Source organism: Podarcis bocagei, assembly GCF_964188305.1.
Source record: "Podarcis bocagei genome assembly, chromosome: 3".
Lineage (NCBI taxonomy): Eukaryota > Metazoa > Chordata > Lepidosauria > Squamata > Lacertidae > Podarcis > Podarcis bocagei.
This window is the reverse complement of record NC_138127.1, coordinates 52,726,345-52,742,464: the sequence shown is the minus strand read 5'-3', so window position 1 is coordinate 52,742,464 and position 16,120 is coordinate 52,726,345. Positions and strand designations below refer to the sequence as shown.

Here is a 16,120-nt window from a genome sequence, read left to right as displayed (position 1 = left end):
TTATACCATAAAATTATATATAAATGGAAAGATAATTTAATGAAGAATGTAATGCAATAACTTTTATGAAGCATTATTTATTACAACAGTCATAAAGAAGAAACATGAAACACACAGAAAAAAATAAGATACAAAGGTTAAATTGCCGTGTTGGCACTTTGCGATAAATAAGTGGGTTTTGGGTTGCAGTTTGGGCACTCGATGTCTAAAAGGTTCGCAATCACTGGTATATAGATTCCTTTCTTCATGAATGTGAAGCACAATTTCCCACAAAAAATAACAAATAAAACATACAGATTAATCACACAACCACAACTAATCCTCAGATTCTGTCTTGTTCTTAATTTACATGTGTAGCTTTATTGTTTTATACCATTTAAGTAGTGAGCAATGTTTTGGTCCTATGACTGCTTTTACCCAGCAACCAATCACATGCCACAACATATTTATCATTTCCATCCATTAGGTGTAAAGCAGCTCTTACACATACAAAGTCTCACATTTCAAAACTCATTAACCAATTGTTAAAAGCAGAACTCATACACTAAAGTCCTGCTAATTTATTTCACATTAATGTGGAAATTGCACAAGTTTACTGATCTTTTGAAACTGCTTTTTTAAAAAAGTCTACAATCAGTGCATGAAGGCAAACTTTCATGTTTTGTTTCAAATACCTGGATATGTACTACATATGAACACTTAAGTACTGGAAGCATAGGAGCCAATTTCTAGGGGCCGAGGGCCCATTCGCCTCCCCAAATAAAATATTTGAAGGCGTCACACCCCTGCAAAGTTGATGGGCATTGCCATTCAAATGGTGTGCGTGTGCCATGAAATGTGATTATGTGAGTAGGGGCTTACCTACCCCCCTATTTTATTCAAGTTGGCACACCTGACTGCAAGCATACCTCAAGGTTTGACAGGTGCGAAGTCACTAGCAGAGCAATCTTAGGTGGGATTGGAGGAAAAACATGGTAGATACACCACCACATCCCAAACACTGTTGGCTCATGCCAGCCGGGCTGAAAAATGGAGAGAATGGTTTCTTGAAATTATTCATGCCATCTCCAGGCTGGCACAACTGTGGGGCCCAAGGATACACAAGGCTTTGGCTCTAAAACTGCCAGTACACCACCCCTGTGATACTTACCACTTCAGGGCTTAACACTGGAGATAGCTTCTGCCCACCTGGGTAGCACCCCTCACAACTAGCCGTGTGACTCAATGCCAGCAGAGTCAACTACAGTGCTCAGCCTTCAAACATTGGGGATGGGGTTAGAATTGTATACCTACCTGATATTCAAAAGCTGTGTTTAAGACATGTGATTACTTGTTACTGTGTGGTTTAACAGAAGTGATTTGGAGTCTGTATGTATATCACTGAAATGCTGTGATAGGCTAGATGAGCACTAAACCATCTTAACAAAACAGAGGTTCTGGGCACAGATGGTTTATTTGCTCAGGGAGATGGGTGTTCAGCCTGTTCTAGATGGGTTTGCACTCTACCCTATAAGATAAGATTCAGTCTGGGTGTGTTTATGGATCTTGTGTCTTGTGGTACATAGCACCTTTCATTAGCTGTGAGTGCTGTACCAGCCATAGTCTGGCTTGGACAGAGAGAGCCTGGCTATTCTCCATACTCTGATAAACCACCCAGTATTGTTTACTATAATGAATTATATGTGGAACTGCATCTGAAGACTTGCATGATAGTTACTGATGGTACAGAATACAGCTACCAAACTACAGGCATTGCAACATTAGGCTTAAAAACTTCACCAGCTGGTTTGTTTCCAAGCAGAATTCAAGGTATTGATGCAAATTTCCAAAACCATAAACCGTTTTGAGTACTGAGTTCCTAAAGGACATCCATCAGCCCAACGATTTAGGTCAGCAAGCAAGCCTCTCCTTTTCATGAGAGGTAGATGGCAAACCATAGGGAAAGCCTTTTCAGAGAGGATCCTACATTTACAGAATTCCCTTTCCAGGAATACCTGCCCTGCCTGTTTTATCTTTTCAGCATCAGGCAAAGATGTTTTTTGTTACCACAGGCCTTTAAAGCTCTGGACTATCTTTGTTTTTATCTACTTATTCTACTCAATCTTCCTTTTTACTATTTTATTCTGGGTTTGCACTGTTTAATTGTTTTGAATTGCTCTGGGAACTAGTTGGGTGAGGTGATGTACAAATATATCCAATGCTTATCTTGAGGGCTGCACGTGGCCCTCGAGGCATTTCTGGGTGACCCTCAACAACATTTGACACACACACACCTCAGCCCTCACACTGACTTCCCCAAGCCAGTAAAGTGAAGTGCTGGGCTTTGGGAGGAAGCCATGAATGATCTGACAGGGTTCTAGAGTCCTCACACCTCCTTCCCACAGCTGGGAAGTGCTAACTAGGCTTTGGGAAGGAGGTGTGAGGACTCTAGGACCCTGCCAGAGCCTTGCACCTTCTTCCCAAAGCCTGGCTCCTTGCTTAGATGCCTATGGGAAGGGGGTGTGCGGCCCATGGTTTCCATGTCAAAGTAGTCTTGTGGCCCATTTGGTAAAGCTTGACTGCCCTGGTATGGGCACAAGGATGAGACCTGAGGCTACTACCTTAAGCACACTTAAGTCCGACTAAATTCTGTGGGGATTAAGTCAGTATAAGTAAGTCAGTCTGAATGAAATACTTAATTTCAAGCCTTTTCAGATCCATTGAACTTATATAATAAAATTAGTGGTATCAAAGAAATGCAAATATTATGTATTAAACATGTTATGTACAATGGAGCCTGACACTCCATAACAAAACATTATTAGAACTCCTTTGCCTATGGCAGTTTTAAAACTCCACATCAACTTTCTTGAACCAACAAAGAATAGCTACACACCACAGAACTACACAAAACAGAATCTTCAATTTTAAATCCTATGGGCTCCTTACATTTTCTAACAAATAACTTTTTTCTCTAACAGCAAGCTTCCAGTAAATACATAAATGCAGATAGAACAGTTTATTAGATCCTGGTTTGATTAAAATTTAGTAAGTAAAATATTCTGCAACCTTTTCTCTTAATATCATTACAACATAATATTTGTAACACCTAGCATTGTAGATGTTTGAAGCTTAACAGGAAAGGCAGTGTACAGCTACAGATCATACAGAAGAACACAAATAGCCTGTCCAAGTTGTTACAGGAAGCAATTCAGGGAACAAAAGCAAATTCAGCAATTTTTAAGTATTCCAGACCCATGCCTCAACATGACTGGGGGAAAATATCATAAGTATGTATTATAGCTGCAATCCTACATATTGAGAACTCACTACTGCAATCGCATTTCTTTCTATGTTCAGATATAAGGACACCTATTATTCAAAGCACTAGCAAGCAGAAGCATATTCACTTTGGGGCAGATGATGCCATTTATAGATTAGGTTAATTCTCATATGCACCATTGTTATTTGGATTTCTCTCCTTTTTTATAAACACAAAAGGCTACTCAGCAAGCTCTCTTTTTTTACTGCAGTTCTAGAGTCTCAGCACTCCAGTCGTGAACTGACATTTGACTACTGCCACAAAGCATCGAAGCAATAGCCACATGTAATCAAAACATTTCAACAGGTGCCAAGCCAAATGCATGTATTTTTGTACCGATTGTGGCCTATATATCTATACTGCCAACTATGGCATAGTACTTTTTCAGTTACTTATGACACCACTGGATCCCTTTTTTTTAAAGGGTTAACTCTCATCCTCAAGCCTTTTCCTCAGTACAACTGCTGATTGCTAATACATTCAAAAAATTACATATTATCTGGCCCACCATAAACACCTACAAAAATGCACTGAAGAGTAAGTATATTTTATATTCTAAGCAAGGCTTAAGTAGCCACTTAAAATTGCATATTATAAATATTGTAGTGCCAATTCAATCCTTTGAAAATAAATAAACCTCACGTTAAAAATAGTATTGGTCATTAACCCTAGCTGCTGTAGCTCTCCCCCCATCGCACCTTTACTTTCTTACCCTCAAATAAGCGTATCTTATTGTTGTTTTGGCCACCTCGTGGCAATTCCCTCCCTCCTATAACTGCTCGGGGGAGAGAACATCGCATGGAGCGAATGTTTGAAGATGCAGTTCTCGCTCCAGTACGCCGCCTATGTCGGTGCATTACAGCCCAAAGCAGCCACAGCCGACAGGCCCGGCTTCGTTTTTCCCTCTCTCCCCGCCGTTGCAAAAGAGCGCCCGCCCGCCCCGAGCCCGGTGCGGCCTCCGCTTGCTGCTCGCTGGAAGCGGCGCGCGAAAATGCGAGGCGGGCGGGGAAGGAGGCGAGGGGGGAGGGGTGGCTCCTGCTGCTGTTGCCGCCACAGCGCTCGTCGCCGCCTCCCCTCCCCCTCCTCTCTGCCTCTCTCCCCGGCGGGGGCTCCTCGCCACAGCCTCTCTGCTCCGCTCTCGGTCATGTGACCCTAACGTAACCGGACAGGAAAAGCCGCCGCCGCCGCCGTCTCCGACTCCGTTGTTGCTGCTGCTGCTGCTGGGCGCGCGCCGAGGCGGCGGCGGGGGCTCCCGGAGAGCGCGAGCCAGGTGAGCTCCGTCTGCTCCCCCTGCATACACAAGGTGAATCGGGGCGGCGGGGGGGGGAGAGGGAGGGGGAAGCGTGAGCGGCGGCGGCGGAGGAGGCCGAGGCGTCCGGCTACTCCCCCACCCGCTCCATGCCCACCATTGTGCTGGCGGTTGGGCTAGGCCAGGTCGGGACCCGAAAGGAGGGAAAGGGCGGCCCGAGCACCTGAGGGGGATTTCGCGACTAACCGGCGGCGGCCTCGAGACGGTGGAGGCTGTTGCCCCCCCCCGGGGTCGGCGGGTGGGAAGGTCGCCCGGTCAGGACCCGAGGGGGGGATTTCTGCTCCCACCAGCCCTGGCCCGCGGGGTCAGCGTGAGCTGGGCTCGGTTCGGGCCCCTGTGCGCCTGCTTTCCCCGCTCCCTCCGGTCTCCCTCCCTCCCTCCCATGGAGCCGCCGAGCTACGCAGCGGCCTTCCCCGCTTTTTCTCTCACCAGCGGCAGCAGCAGCAGCAGCCCGGCCTAGAGAGGGGGGAGGGGCGGGCGCTGAGGCAGCCGCGCGGAGCGGGAAAGGGAGGGGGAGGGAGGGAGCGAGAAGGAGGGAGGGCGGGGGGGTTGATGGTGGGCGGCTCCGTCTGCGTCTCTTCAGCAGCCTAGGCGGCCCTGGCGACAGCGGCGGATCCCGTCTCTCGCGCGCCTTAGGCGCCGCAGCTCGCTCGCTCGCGCTGCTTACGTCGCCTCGCGCCGCCGTCCGTCCTCGCGTACGCCCCGCCCCCCTCCGGGAGCTGCGTGTACGCGCACGTGGAGACCTCGCGTCGCCGAGGGGAGGGGGAGGGAGGGCAGGGGGCGTGGCGTAGGCGGAGCTGCGGCTGCGAGTGCCCGGGGGCGCGCGCGATGGCTGCGGCGGCTTGGCTTTGCCTGTCCTCTTTCCCCCGCCCGCCCACCGACGGGCAGCCAATAGGAAACGCCGTCAGCGCAGGCACCCCGTGATTCACCGCGGGAAGCGCCGGGTGAGGAGCTAAAAGGAAGGTTGCGGCGCTCCTCCGCTATTGGTTGCTGTTGATTTCTCTCCGTCCGGCTGTCGCCTATGAGCGCCGCCTCGGAGTCTCGCTGGCTCTTGTGGGTTGTTTAGAGAAGGAGCCGCACGGTCTGCTTCCTTGCCGAGCGAGCAGCCGCTTAGTTTGCAAAATGCTCCTTTCCCCCGCTTCCTTCCTGGCCGGGATGCAGACGGGATTTGCCACTTTTATTCGGCGCCTTAAAGCTCTTAAGTGTTTTATTTCGATAATTTCTGTTTGCGCGCAGTAGCGATGAACCAGGATCACAACCACAAGAGCCTCAAATTTTTATTTAGTGCCCCCAACCCAATGTCCTGGTCATCTTGGACTGAAAAACAAATCCGTTAAAGGGGGATATTTAACTTTTAAGTTATCACCAGATTCCCTGGGACTCCTTTGTTTTAAATCCAAGTGTTTCAGGTCTGTACATTGGAATAGCAATGTTGTTGTTTAGTGGTTTAGTCGCGTCCGACTCTTCGTGACCCCATGGACCAGAGCACGCCAGGCACTTCTGTCCTCCACTGCCTCCTGCAGCTTGGTCAAACTCATGCTGGTAGCTTCGAGAACACTGTCCAACCATCTCGTCCTCTGTCGTCCCCTTCTCCTTGTGCCCTCAATCTTTCCCAACATCAGGGTCTATTCCAGGGAGTCTTCTCTTCTTATGAGGTGGCCAAAGTATTGGAGCCTCAGCTTCACGATCTGTCTTTCCAGTGAGCTCTCATTTGCATATAACACTTAATCCAAGGATCTGAGTTTCACACCATAAAAATACAATATAATTTTTAAAAAACCATACATAAAAACAACAAAACCCTTCCCTTCCACAAACACATTTAAAAGAGTATAGGATGTTAAATAGCCAAAGGCTTGGTGGAAGACGAATGTTGTTGCCTGGCGAGAAAAGACCTGTTTTTGTGTTGCTGCCCTCTGGACATCTTGTGGGCACATGAAGAAGATCCTTAGAAGATAATCTGCGGGTCCGGGTAGGTTCATATAGAAAGAGGCAGTCCTTGAGGTATTGTGGTCTTGAGCCATTTACAGCTTTATAGGTCAAAATCAGCACTTTGAATTGGGCCTGGAAACTAAATGGCAGCCAGTACAGTCAGGCAAGGAGTGGTGTAATAAGCTACAATCATTGCCCTGGTGAGCAACTTGGCCATGGGATATTGTTAATAATCTGGGGTGCAAGACAGCCTAAAAATCCAGATCGAGATAGTGCCATAATGTAATTAAGGTTTTATGTGTTTAATTTGGCTTGTGTTACAAATTATGTGCCGTGGGAAGTGATGTATTCTAAGCATCAATAATTACTGTGGGTAAGCCACTAATTAAATTAGGCAGTTTTCTGAAGTTGTGTATCAGGTCAGTAATGCTAGCCAATCAACAAGTGTTGATTGAAAAGACTAATTTCCTTGTTTAGGTGAAGGAGGGGGAGGGGCATAGACCATTTGAAGTTCAAAGCCTCAAAAGAGATGTGTGAAAAGTTAATCCCCTTTGAGGTAGGTAAAACGTAAAGGACCCCTTGGCAGCTAAGTCCAGTCAAAGGCGACTATGGGGTTGAGGCCAAGGGAGCCAGCGTTTGTCCACAGACAGCTTTCCGGGTCATGTGGCCAGCAGAACTTAACTGCTTCTGGCACAACGGAACACTGTGACAGAAACCAGAGCGCACGAAAACACTCTTTACCTTCCCGCCACAGTGGTATCTATATATCTCTTGCACTGGTATTCTCAACCTGCTAGGTTGGCAGGAGCTAGGACAGAGCAATGGGAGCTCACCCTGTCATAGGGATTCGAACTGCCAGCCTTCTGATCAGCAAGCCCAAGAGGCTCAGTGGTTATACCACAGTACCATCCATATCCCTTTGAGGTAATTTGCTTTAGCATAGCAAAGGAGGGACCAGAGCTGAGGCTAGGAAAGAAGCTCTGAGGTTAGGGCTGGACTGATGTAATCAGGAAGCAGAAAGGAACTGCTAAGCTATGTTGTGCCCTGCAGTGCAAGATAGGCTGAAGAGAAAAGATGGTGCTGAGCTTATTGTTGTTGCTGCAATGGAATAAGCTGACATGTTTTGGGCTGCTGCTGCTGCTGCTGCTGCAAACTTCCTCCATTGTAGGCTCCAGGTTGTATATACATTATGTGTAAATAAACCCGCTTAACATCATGAAAGGATGGAGCTCTGTTCAGGCACTGGCTGGGTTCACAGTTCCCCCCGCATCGTGTTTTTTTGTGCACGCACACACACATCATAGTCAGGTCAAAAATTATGAAACCAGTATCATGATATGGACTTCAAACTGGTTTTGGGCAATATATTGCCCAGCCCTAGTGACATTACACCACCTGTAACCTCCCCCTCCCAACTCTGCTATATACCCTGAGCTCAGGAACAGGGTCAATCACTGGCCATTGTCTAGTAATTGCACCTTGATTGCACTTTTCCCCAGGGCAATTTCCTAATGTTGGGCATGTTCCCTTCAATACTTCAAATATTATCTAAATTTTACCATTTATTTATTTCTAACATTCACTAGCCCTAGCAGTTATGGGTACCCCTTTACTCCCAAATTCTGTTTACCCCAGATCTGTAACAGTATGTTTGAGGATATTGTTTTAAACAAGTATATTTGCTTTACAGAATTTAAAAGATGGATTTAGCCAACCATGGACTGATTCTTCTGCAGCAGCTCAATGCTCAACGGGAGTTTGGTTTCCTGTGTGACTGTACAGTTGCTATTGGTGATGTTTACTTCAAGGCACACAAATCTGTCCTTGCCTCTTTTTCCAACTATTTCAAGATGCTGTTTGTTCATCAAAGCAGGTACAGTAGTTATAAAAGAATACACTTTAAAAATGGTATTTAGTTAAGGTAAAATAGTCTGAAGGAATTAGAAAGTGTTAAGGCAGCCTAATGTGAGTTGCTTTATAAATCACAATAACTAAACATCCAGCTTCATCCACAAATCAATTAACCCGATTACAGTGCTAATCCTGTGGATTTCACTCCTAACTAGTTTGTGGATCAAGTTCATGAACTGCTGCCCTGAAGGTATATATTCTGGAATAAATTAGATCACATTTTGCAGAGATTATATATATATATATATATATATATATATATATATATATATATATATATATATATATGCAGGTTTTGGTGTCTTCGGGTGTCTTCCCGTGTAAGAGTTGGGGTGTCTAGGCGACGTTTCGACGAGGTCTCACTCGTCATCTTCAGGCTGGTGCTTTCGGCTTCTTGTTACTGGAACAGAGCAGGATCTCAGTGTTTGAGTTCCTATAAATACTGTTGAGGGGGTGTGGTGTATAGCCTCCAACGTTCTGGGCAGAGAGGAAGTTCCCAGGTTAGTGTGTCTTTTCTTCTTTTGTTCATTAATTACTTGAGGGATATCTTGAGTGATTTCTTGAGTGATATTCTGAGTACCACTTAGGAGGGTCATTAGGTGTGGATTAGTTGCTAAAGCTTTCGTGTCTTGACCTCTTGACCTTGTGAAGAGTTTTTTCTGAGAAGATGGCTGTACTGCACTTAGTTGTGCTCTGGCTTGGCTTCGTGTATAGGGGCGAGCTGTGGTTTTGTGCCCTGTGCCAGCCAGATCTGTGTAGGGATTGCAGGGGGGTGCAGCATCCGGAGGTGCCACTATGGTTTGGCTACTGGATGGTGTCTGTAATTTATCTGTGGAGAGGGTCTGGGTTTGGGTCTGGTGTGGTTGATTGGAGATGGCGTTCTGTGTGCCTCTGGTTCTGGTGTCGGTTTTTGTGGGGAGGGCTATTTTCCAGATGTCTGGCAGGCGGGACGTATCGTCACGCTTGTTCATGTTGTGAGGGTGTTTCTCTATCTCGATGGCTTCCATGATTATTCTCTTGTGGTGGTGTTCCATGTTAAAGAGCAATTTGGAATCTGAAAAATTAATTTCGTGTCCTGTTTCTTTCATGTGTTGGTAAAGAGAGGAAGTTTTTTCTTCTTTTTTGACGGCATTCTTGTGTTCTGCGATACGTGCATTTATTCGTCTGTTTGTTTGTCCAATGTACGTGGCTGGGCAGACTTTGCAGGGTATTTCATAGACCCCTTGGTTTTCTAACTGGATTTTATCTTTGGGGTTTCTGAGGATATTGGCTATTTTTTGGTCTGCAATCCCTACACAGATCTGGCTGGCACAGGGCACAAAACCACAGCTCGCCCCTATACACGAAGCCAAGCCAGAGCACAACTAAGTGCAGTACAGCCATCTTCTCAGAAAAAACTCTTCACAAGGTCAAGAGGTCAAGACACGAAAGCTTTAGCAACTAATCCACACCTAATGACCCTCCTAAGTGGTACTCAGAATATCACTCAAGAAATCACTCAAGATATCCCTCAAGTAATTAATGAACAAAAGAAGAAAAGACACACTAACCTGGGAACTTCCTCTCTGCCCAGAACGTTGGAGGCTATACACCACACCCCCTCAACAGTATTTATAGGAACTCAAACACTGAGATCCTGCTCTGTTCCAGTAACAAGAAGCCGAAAGCACCAGCCTGAAGATGACGAGTGAGACCTCGTCGAAACGTCGCCTAGACACCCCAACTCTTACACGGGAAGACACCCGAAGACACCAAAACCTGCATTCCTGTACCCGTGAAAATCTACGAAAGCATATATATATATATATATATATATATATATATATATATTGCAGCAGTAGAAGTAATGCCTAAACCATGATAACAGATTTATTTTATTTATATGAACATGTCTAGGATTGCATTCTTGTATACTTAAAATTGTGCACTTAGTTGTATACTTAATTATTGTAATCCTTCAGAAGCATTTTATCTTCCTCTTTAATACTGTTTTGAAATTTCTTTCAGTGAATGTGTCCGTTTGAAGGCAACTGACATACAGCCAGATATTTTCAGCTATCTCTTACATTTGATGTACACTGGAAAAATGGCACCTCAGCTCATCGATCCTGTTCGATTGGAGCAAGGAATAAAGTTTCTGCATGCATTCCCGCTTATTCAAGAGGCTAGCCTTGCCAGTCAAGGAAATTTTACACACCCGGAGCAGATTTTTCCATTGGCATCTTCATTATACGGTATTCAGATTGCGGATCACCAGGCAAGAAATTCCACAAAAGCAGCCGCCACAACTGACAAACCTGTTCGAGGACCAAGGCCACAGTCATCAAGAGCAAATCAAGAACAGATGCATGAAGCCACCCAACTGTCACAGATACCACCACCACCGCTGCCTCAAGTGCCCCCAACAAATATGTCCACTTCAGACTCATTACAGCCTCCATTGTCTCCTGAACTGGTTTCTACTGCTCCTCATCCTTCTCCTCCAGGTGATGAAAACAACATGGAAGCCTCCTCCTCAGATGATCAGCCTGCTTCTCTCACAATTGCGCACGTCAAGCCAAGCATTATGAAAAAGAACGGAAGCTTCCCCAAATACTACGCTTGTCACCTCTGCGGTCGGCGATTCAATTTGCGAAGTAGTTTGCGTGAGCATCTCCAGATTCACACAGGGGTGCCTTTCTCATCAAGCCAGCACGGGGAAAGTAGCGTTCCTTTATCTCTTTGTAATAACGCTCCTGAAAAAGATTCTATGGAAGTTGCTGAAGCTGGAATGATTAGCGATAGCGAGCTGCAGCAGATCTCGGATTCACCCATCATTGATGGACAACCGCAGGCTGAAACACCGCCACCCTCTGACATTGCTGACATAGACAACTTGGAGCAAGCAGATCAAGAAAGGGAAGTTAAAAGGCGGAAGTACGAGTGTTCCATTTGTGGGCGCAAATTTATTCAGAAAAGCCACTGGAGGGAGCACATGTACATTCATACTGGCAAGCCTTTCAAGTGCAGCACCTGTGACAAAAGCTTCTGCCGGGCCAATCAAGCTGCTCGACATGTATGTCTAAACCAAAGCATGGACACCTACACCATGGTGGACAAGCAGACTCTGGAGCTTTGTACTTTTGAGGAAGGCAACCAAATGGACAACATGTTGGTACAGACCAACAAACCCTATAAATGCAACTTGTGTGACAAAACGTTCTCTACGCCTAATGAAGTCGTCAAACATTCGTGCCAAAGTCAGAACTCTGTCTTTACTCTAGACGAGGATAGATCCATTTTGCTAGGTGGTGGGGATGCTGAAACCACAGAGAGTGACCATTCGGTCTTAGACTCTATCAAAAAAGAACAGGAAGCAGTGTTGTTAGACTGACTGTGAGGCTCATATCATTATTATTTTTTAAGAAAACAGTTTGTCTTACTCATTTTTACTAAACCAATCCTCCTCCCCTCCCCACAACCATAACTACACTGACATGGAAGGAAGTCTGGCTCTGTTCCTTTTTCCAGCAAAAGTATAAAATTAATAAAGGGTGTTGTATCACATTATAACAATTGATTTTAACCAAGAAGAAAATGTATAAGGGTAACTCAGCTAACTATGTGAATAATGCTAAAATGCATCTGTAACATACTCTAAGCGAGTTCTAAGACTGTTTCTATATATATATACTTGAATGCAGTGAGATGCAATATGAGAAGAAGACAGAAAGGAAACTAAACATGTTCATTAAACTACAATATTTTCTCTCAACAAATAGCATTTTGAGGGAATACCGAAGATACAAAATTCTCACGGTTACACACCTATAAGCTGTGTAAAGTTGTCATTTTACAAAAGCTTGGAAATTCCCTTAATGAACCAAGAACACTATTTTAATCCACATGATTATTGTCAAGTGTTTGTTTCCAGGTAACTTCATTGACATTATGTCCATTAAAAATGTATTATTAAGGCTTGACTCCAAGCGCAGTGACTTGGTAGTCAACCCCACTAACTGCAGTGGGACTTAAAACTTCCAGATAAATGTGTTTAGGACCAGATTTTGCTAAAATAGCAGTAATAATGTGATGGCAATCGTTTTATATGCATAAAAATGTATGTATGTGTGTGTGTGTGTACTTCAGGTAAATGCAGGTAAAATGTGTGCATGCACCCTTTCCAAACTGGCCACTGCTTGTAACGTCTCACAAATTGGTCCTTTTTAAAAGCATATTTACATTTGAATTGGTACAGGGTGTATGCATTTTTTTTATCCTGCTGACTAGTAATTGATAATGATGAACAGTGCTATCACCCAAAACGTGAAGGAAATCAGAGATTAGAAGAATTGTACATAGTGAGCCCTGTGCTAAATGTGGGAATAATAGATTTGAGCCTTTATAGTGTAACTGAAAAAGGAAAAACATTGTGGCTTTTTTATTTTATCAAAGCAGCAATCTGAGTTTATGTGATTAACATGTAGGAATTAAGGGAAAGGAAATCTGGTCTTAAATAATATTTAGCTACTGGCATCCTCTTGTAACATAGCAAATGGTATAATGATGAAACTGTATCATGGTTGGTTTTTAAGTAACAGTACAACATTGAGTGGAAAGCTATATATTCTTTATGTTCCTTCAATTTGGGCACCAGTCAAAGTGCAAAAAGGAATAAAGGGGACGCAGTGTACATTCAAGTTTCTGCTCTGGATAGTACCGTATGCAAATTTAAAATCAAGTTGTTGATTTTTATCTTTTTAATATATAAATATAATAATATTCTCCAATAGTATAAATAACCTGCGAGGAGGGAGTCCATTGAAAGGTCAATTGTCCTGGTGGGAAAGTTTCAAGAAGCAGAGGCATTCCACCAGAAATGGGGGCAGTGTGTGTTTTGATGGGGGAGAGAGAGGCAGATACAAATCTGCTTTTGTATACATGTTTTATTTGAGTATCATCCTATTTTGTGTCTAGTTATGTTTTCCAGTTTGTAAGTTTTTATACATTATTTTATGGAATAAAAAAGGTATAAAACAAAATTTGATTTTTGTCAAGTCAAAGGTGATTGAATGTGAGCTGATCATACGTACATGCTGTGCAGATCTTAGAAATGAACTCAACATGCAGCACGAGGCTGTTTGGGGGCCAAAGCAGCAGGAACAACTGATGTGGGAAATGTGTGTGTTTGCGAGGGGAAAGTCTATGCAGTTTGTGATCATGGGCCTCTTATGTCCCCAAATTACTGCACTGCACAGCCACTCTGGAAAGGGACACACAGAATGTAACTGTTCTGTCATGGGCCTATGCTTGCATCAGATCAAGCATGTGAAGGGATAGAATCGAACTATAAGGCTTTCTTTTTAAAAAATTGAAGGACTAGAAGTAAGCATGTTCTTAGATATCAGATTTCATGACTGCAGCTCAGAGTCCACAAAGAAAAAAATGTAGTCGCCATGTTTAAACAAAGTTCCTGATCCAGGAAGCTGCATGTGAAGAGTGTGTCCCCACTGTTCCTACCCTTTACTCCATTATCGTTTGCTTGGACCCCAGAAATTTAAAAAGCACACTGCCTCACACTCATGACAGAGCCCCACTCCAGAAAATGTCAAAGCTAGCCTGTGTGTGCGCTACACCAATTCAGACTACAAGGACATGTGTTGCATGTTTAAACCAAGCTCCCTTTAGGTACAACAGGGAATAAGGGGCTAGTTGAGCCCCTTCCTTGCTGTGCTATTTATAGGAAATTTGCAAAGTGGCGCAATAAAATACATGTTTTGCCACCTGCAATTTCAAGTGGTATAGGTTGGCTGTCCACCGTAAGGGGCTACTCAGACCCACACAGCCTCACTGAAGTCAGTGGCACAAATTACTTGCTGCCTATTAAATTCTAGGCTCCATTTAATTTATGAAGTGCTGGCATTAACCTTCACAGCTCTATAAAGAGTTTGGGGCCTGGCTACTTAGAAAGATCACCTGTACCTCTAGGCACCTAACCTTTTAAATCAGCTCTGGTTCACTGGTGAAAGAAGTGAAGTTGGTACCATGATGGCTATATATCTGGAATGCCTTCCACAGGCTAATTTGAACCCCCCCCCCCTTTTGATGCACTCTAAAAGATTGACTATTAAGTCTATTAAAAAAAACCTCAAAGAAGTCCCACTGCTTTCAAAGGGTCTTACACCTAAATATATGCAAATGATTGCTATCTAAGGGTTAAATTCAGTGAAAAGCCATGGAAAGGTACTTGTAGACTTCCCCAACTCCCCCTTTTCCCTCCCCAAACCTGTTGGCAGTTCAAGGCACTTGGTGAATGTGGTGGCTTGTGGCACAGTGAAGCTTGTGGAGGCGGTGAGATCTAAAAATCAAATGGGTGACACTTTTGGTTTTTGAAAAACATCATTTTTGGAAAGAGGAGACACTTTTGGGGGGTGGATTGGGATCAGGGACTGACCACATTCTCAATTTTTCTCTAAATTCAACCCGAAATCACCATTTTAGCTGGATTGGGTCAGTGTACGTTTACCTTTAGGTTCAGTGATATGATTATTCTAATTGTAATGTAATTGCCCTTTTGGCATGTTCATAAAGCTTGCAGAGATTGTACCGAGCATCTCTTGTCAAGGCTATCATCACACTGTTTCTATTGCAAAAGATGTCAGCATGCATAAGGGCAGGATCATGGGCATGCCAAATCCAATTCTTCGTTTATTCTGCATTAATCTAATCTCATTTAATATTTGCTTTGTACTAGTAGGCAGTGAGGACTTGGCTCTCCAAAATCCTTTAGGAATGACAAGCTATTTGAATGACAGTGGATTAAAGGGGAGGAACTAAACTGCATAGAGTGCAAATGTTATTGGGACAGATATTATAAAGACAATGCTAATGCAAAACAGAAATGTTTCCATTTCTAGATGTTCACATTCTAAGAACCTAAGCTGCTGCACTGTCCAGAAATGTGGATGGGTTACAACTGCTACACCATTGCACAATTAGCGCAAACACACCAGATGCTCTTCTGCAAGTCTTCAGAATTGCTGAACATGCTCCATTAGTAGCAATTTTCATAAATGAAACAACTGCACAGAATCTTACTGTAGCTGCATTAGTGTGGATAATATGGTGGATTGCTTTAACAACGCTTGCTGCCAGTGTATATTTAGCAAGGGTTATTTGCAACAATATTATGAATTCTTTCTAAGTAATAAAAATGCAGATAATCACCTGACCCTAAATATATGTACATAAAAGCATGTTCCACTGAGAATTTCAGAGTAACTGTTTAGGATTGCAAAAAGCAAGCTATACTAAAACCCCACAACCACAATTTAGTCTTAAACCAAAAGGTTTTGGTATTTCCGAGATGCCCAGGCTGCAATTTGGCATTTAAAGCAGTAGGGAATCCCATAGCTTTATGTGCACCTGAAAATGCTTCTGCAAGTGGTCCTTGTCACAAGCCAAAGCCTGATTTTCCCTTACCCAGTTGGTGCATTCCACCATTTCTTGGGATCAATGGAGTAATGGTGTTATTTCATGGGCCCCTCAGCTTTCAGGAAAAGATGAATGCTAGTTCCCTGGCTAGAAGTTCTCAAAGTTGCTCTTCTCAGGTACAAATCCCATCAGTGTGATGACAAAGAGACTACAAAGAACAGCAATTATAAGAATGACAAAGGACACAGTGAGCA

General features: G+C 44.0%; 1 protein-coding gene across 3 annotated transcripts; it reads left to right on the top strand.

Moving 5' to 3' along the window:
* The first annotated feature begins 79 nt into the window (after nt 1–79).
* On the top strand, nt 80–13,474 carry ZBTB2 (zinc finger and BTB domain containing 2). 3 transcript variants are annotated; one of them, XM_081187215.1, is made up of 4 exons: nt 80–1,390; nt 1,434–4,571; nt 8,233–8,415; nt 10,461–13,474. In XM_081187215.1, exons 3-4 carry the CDS (start codon nt 8,243–8,245, stop codon nt 11,824–11,826), a joined length of 1,539 nt encoding a protein of 512 aa, XP_081043341.1. In that variant the 5' UTR covers nt 80–1,390; nt 1,434–4,571; nt 8,233–8,242; the 3' UTR covers nt 11,827–13,474. The 3 variants fall into 3 exon arrangements, with proteins under 3 accessions (XP_081043341.1, XP_081043340.1, XP_081043342.1); XM_081187214.1 differs by having other exon boundaries at nt 80–4,571; XM_081187216.1 differs by lacking the exons at nt 80–1,390; nt 1,434–4,571 and adding an exon at nt 6,561–6,582.
* Nucleotides 13,475–16,120: the final 2,646 nt, after the last annotated feature.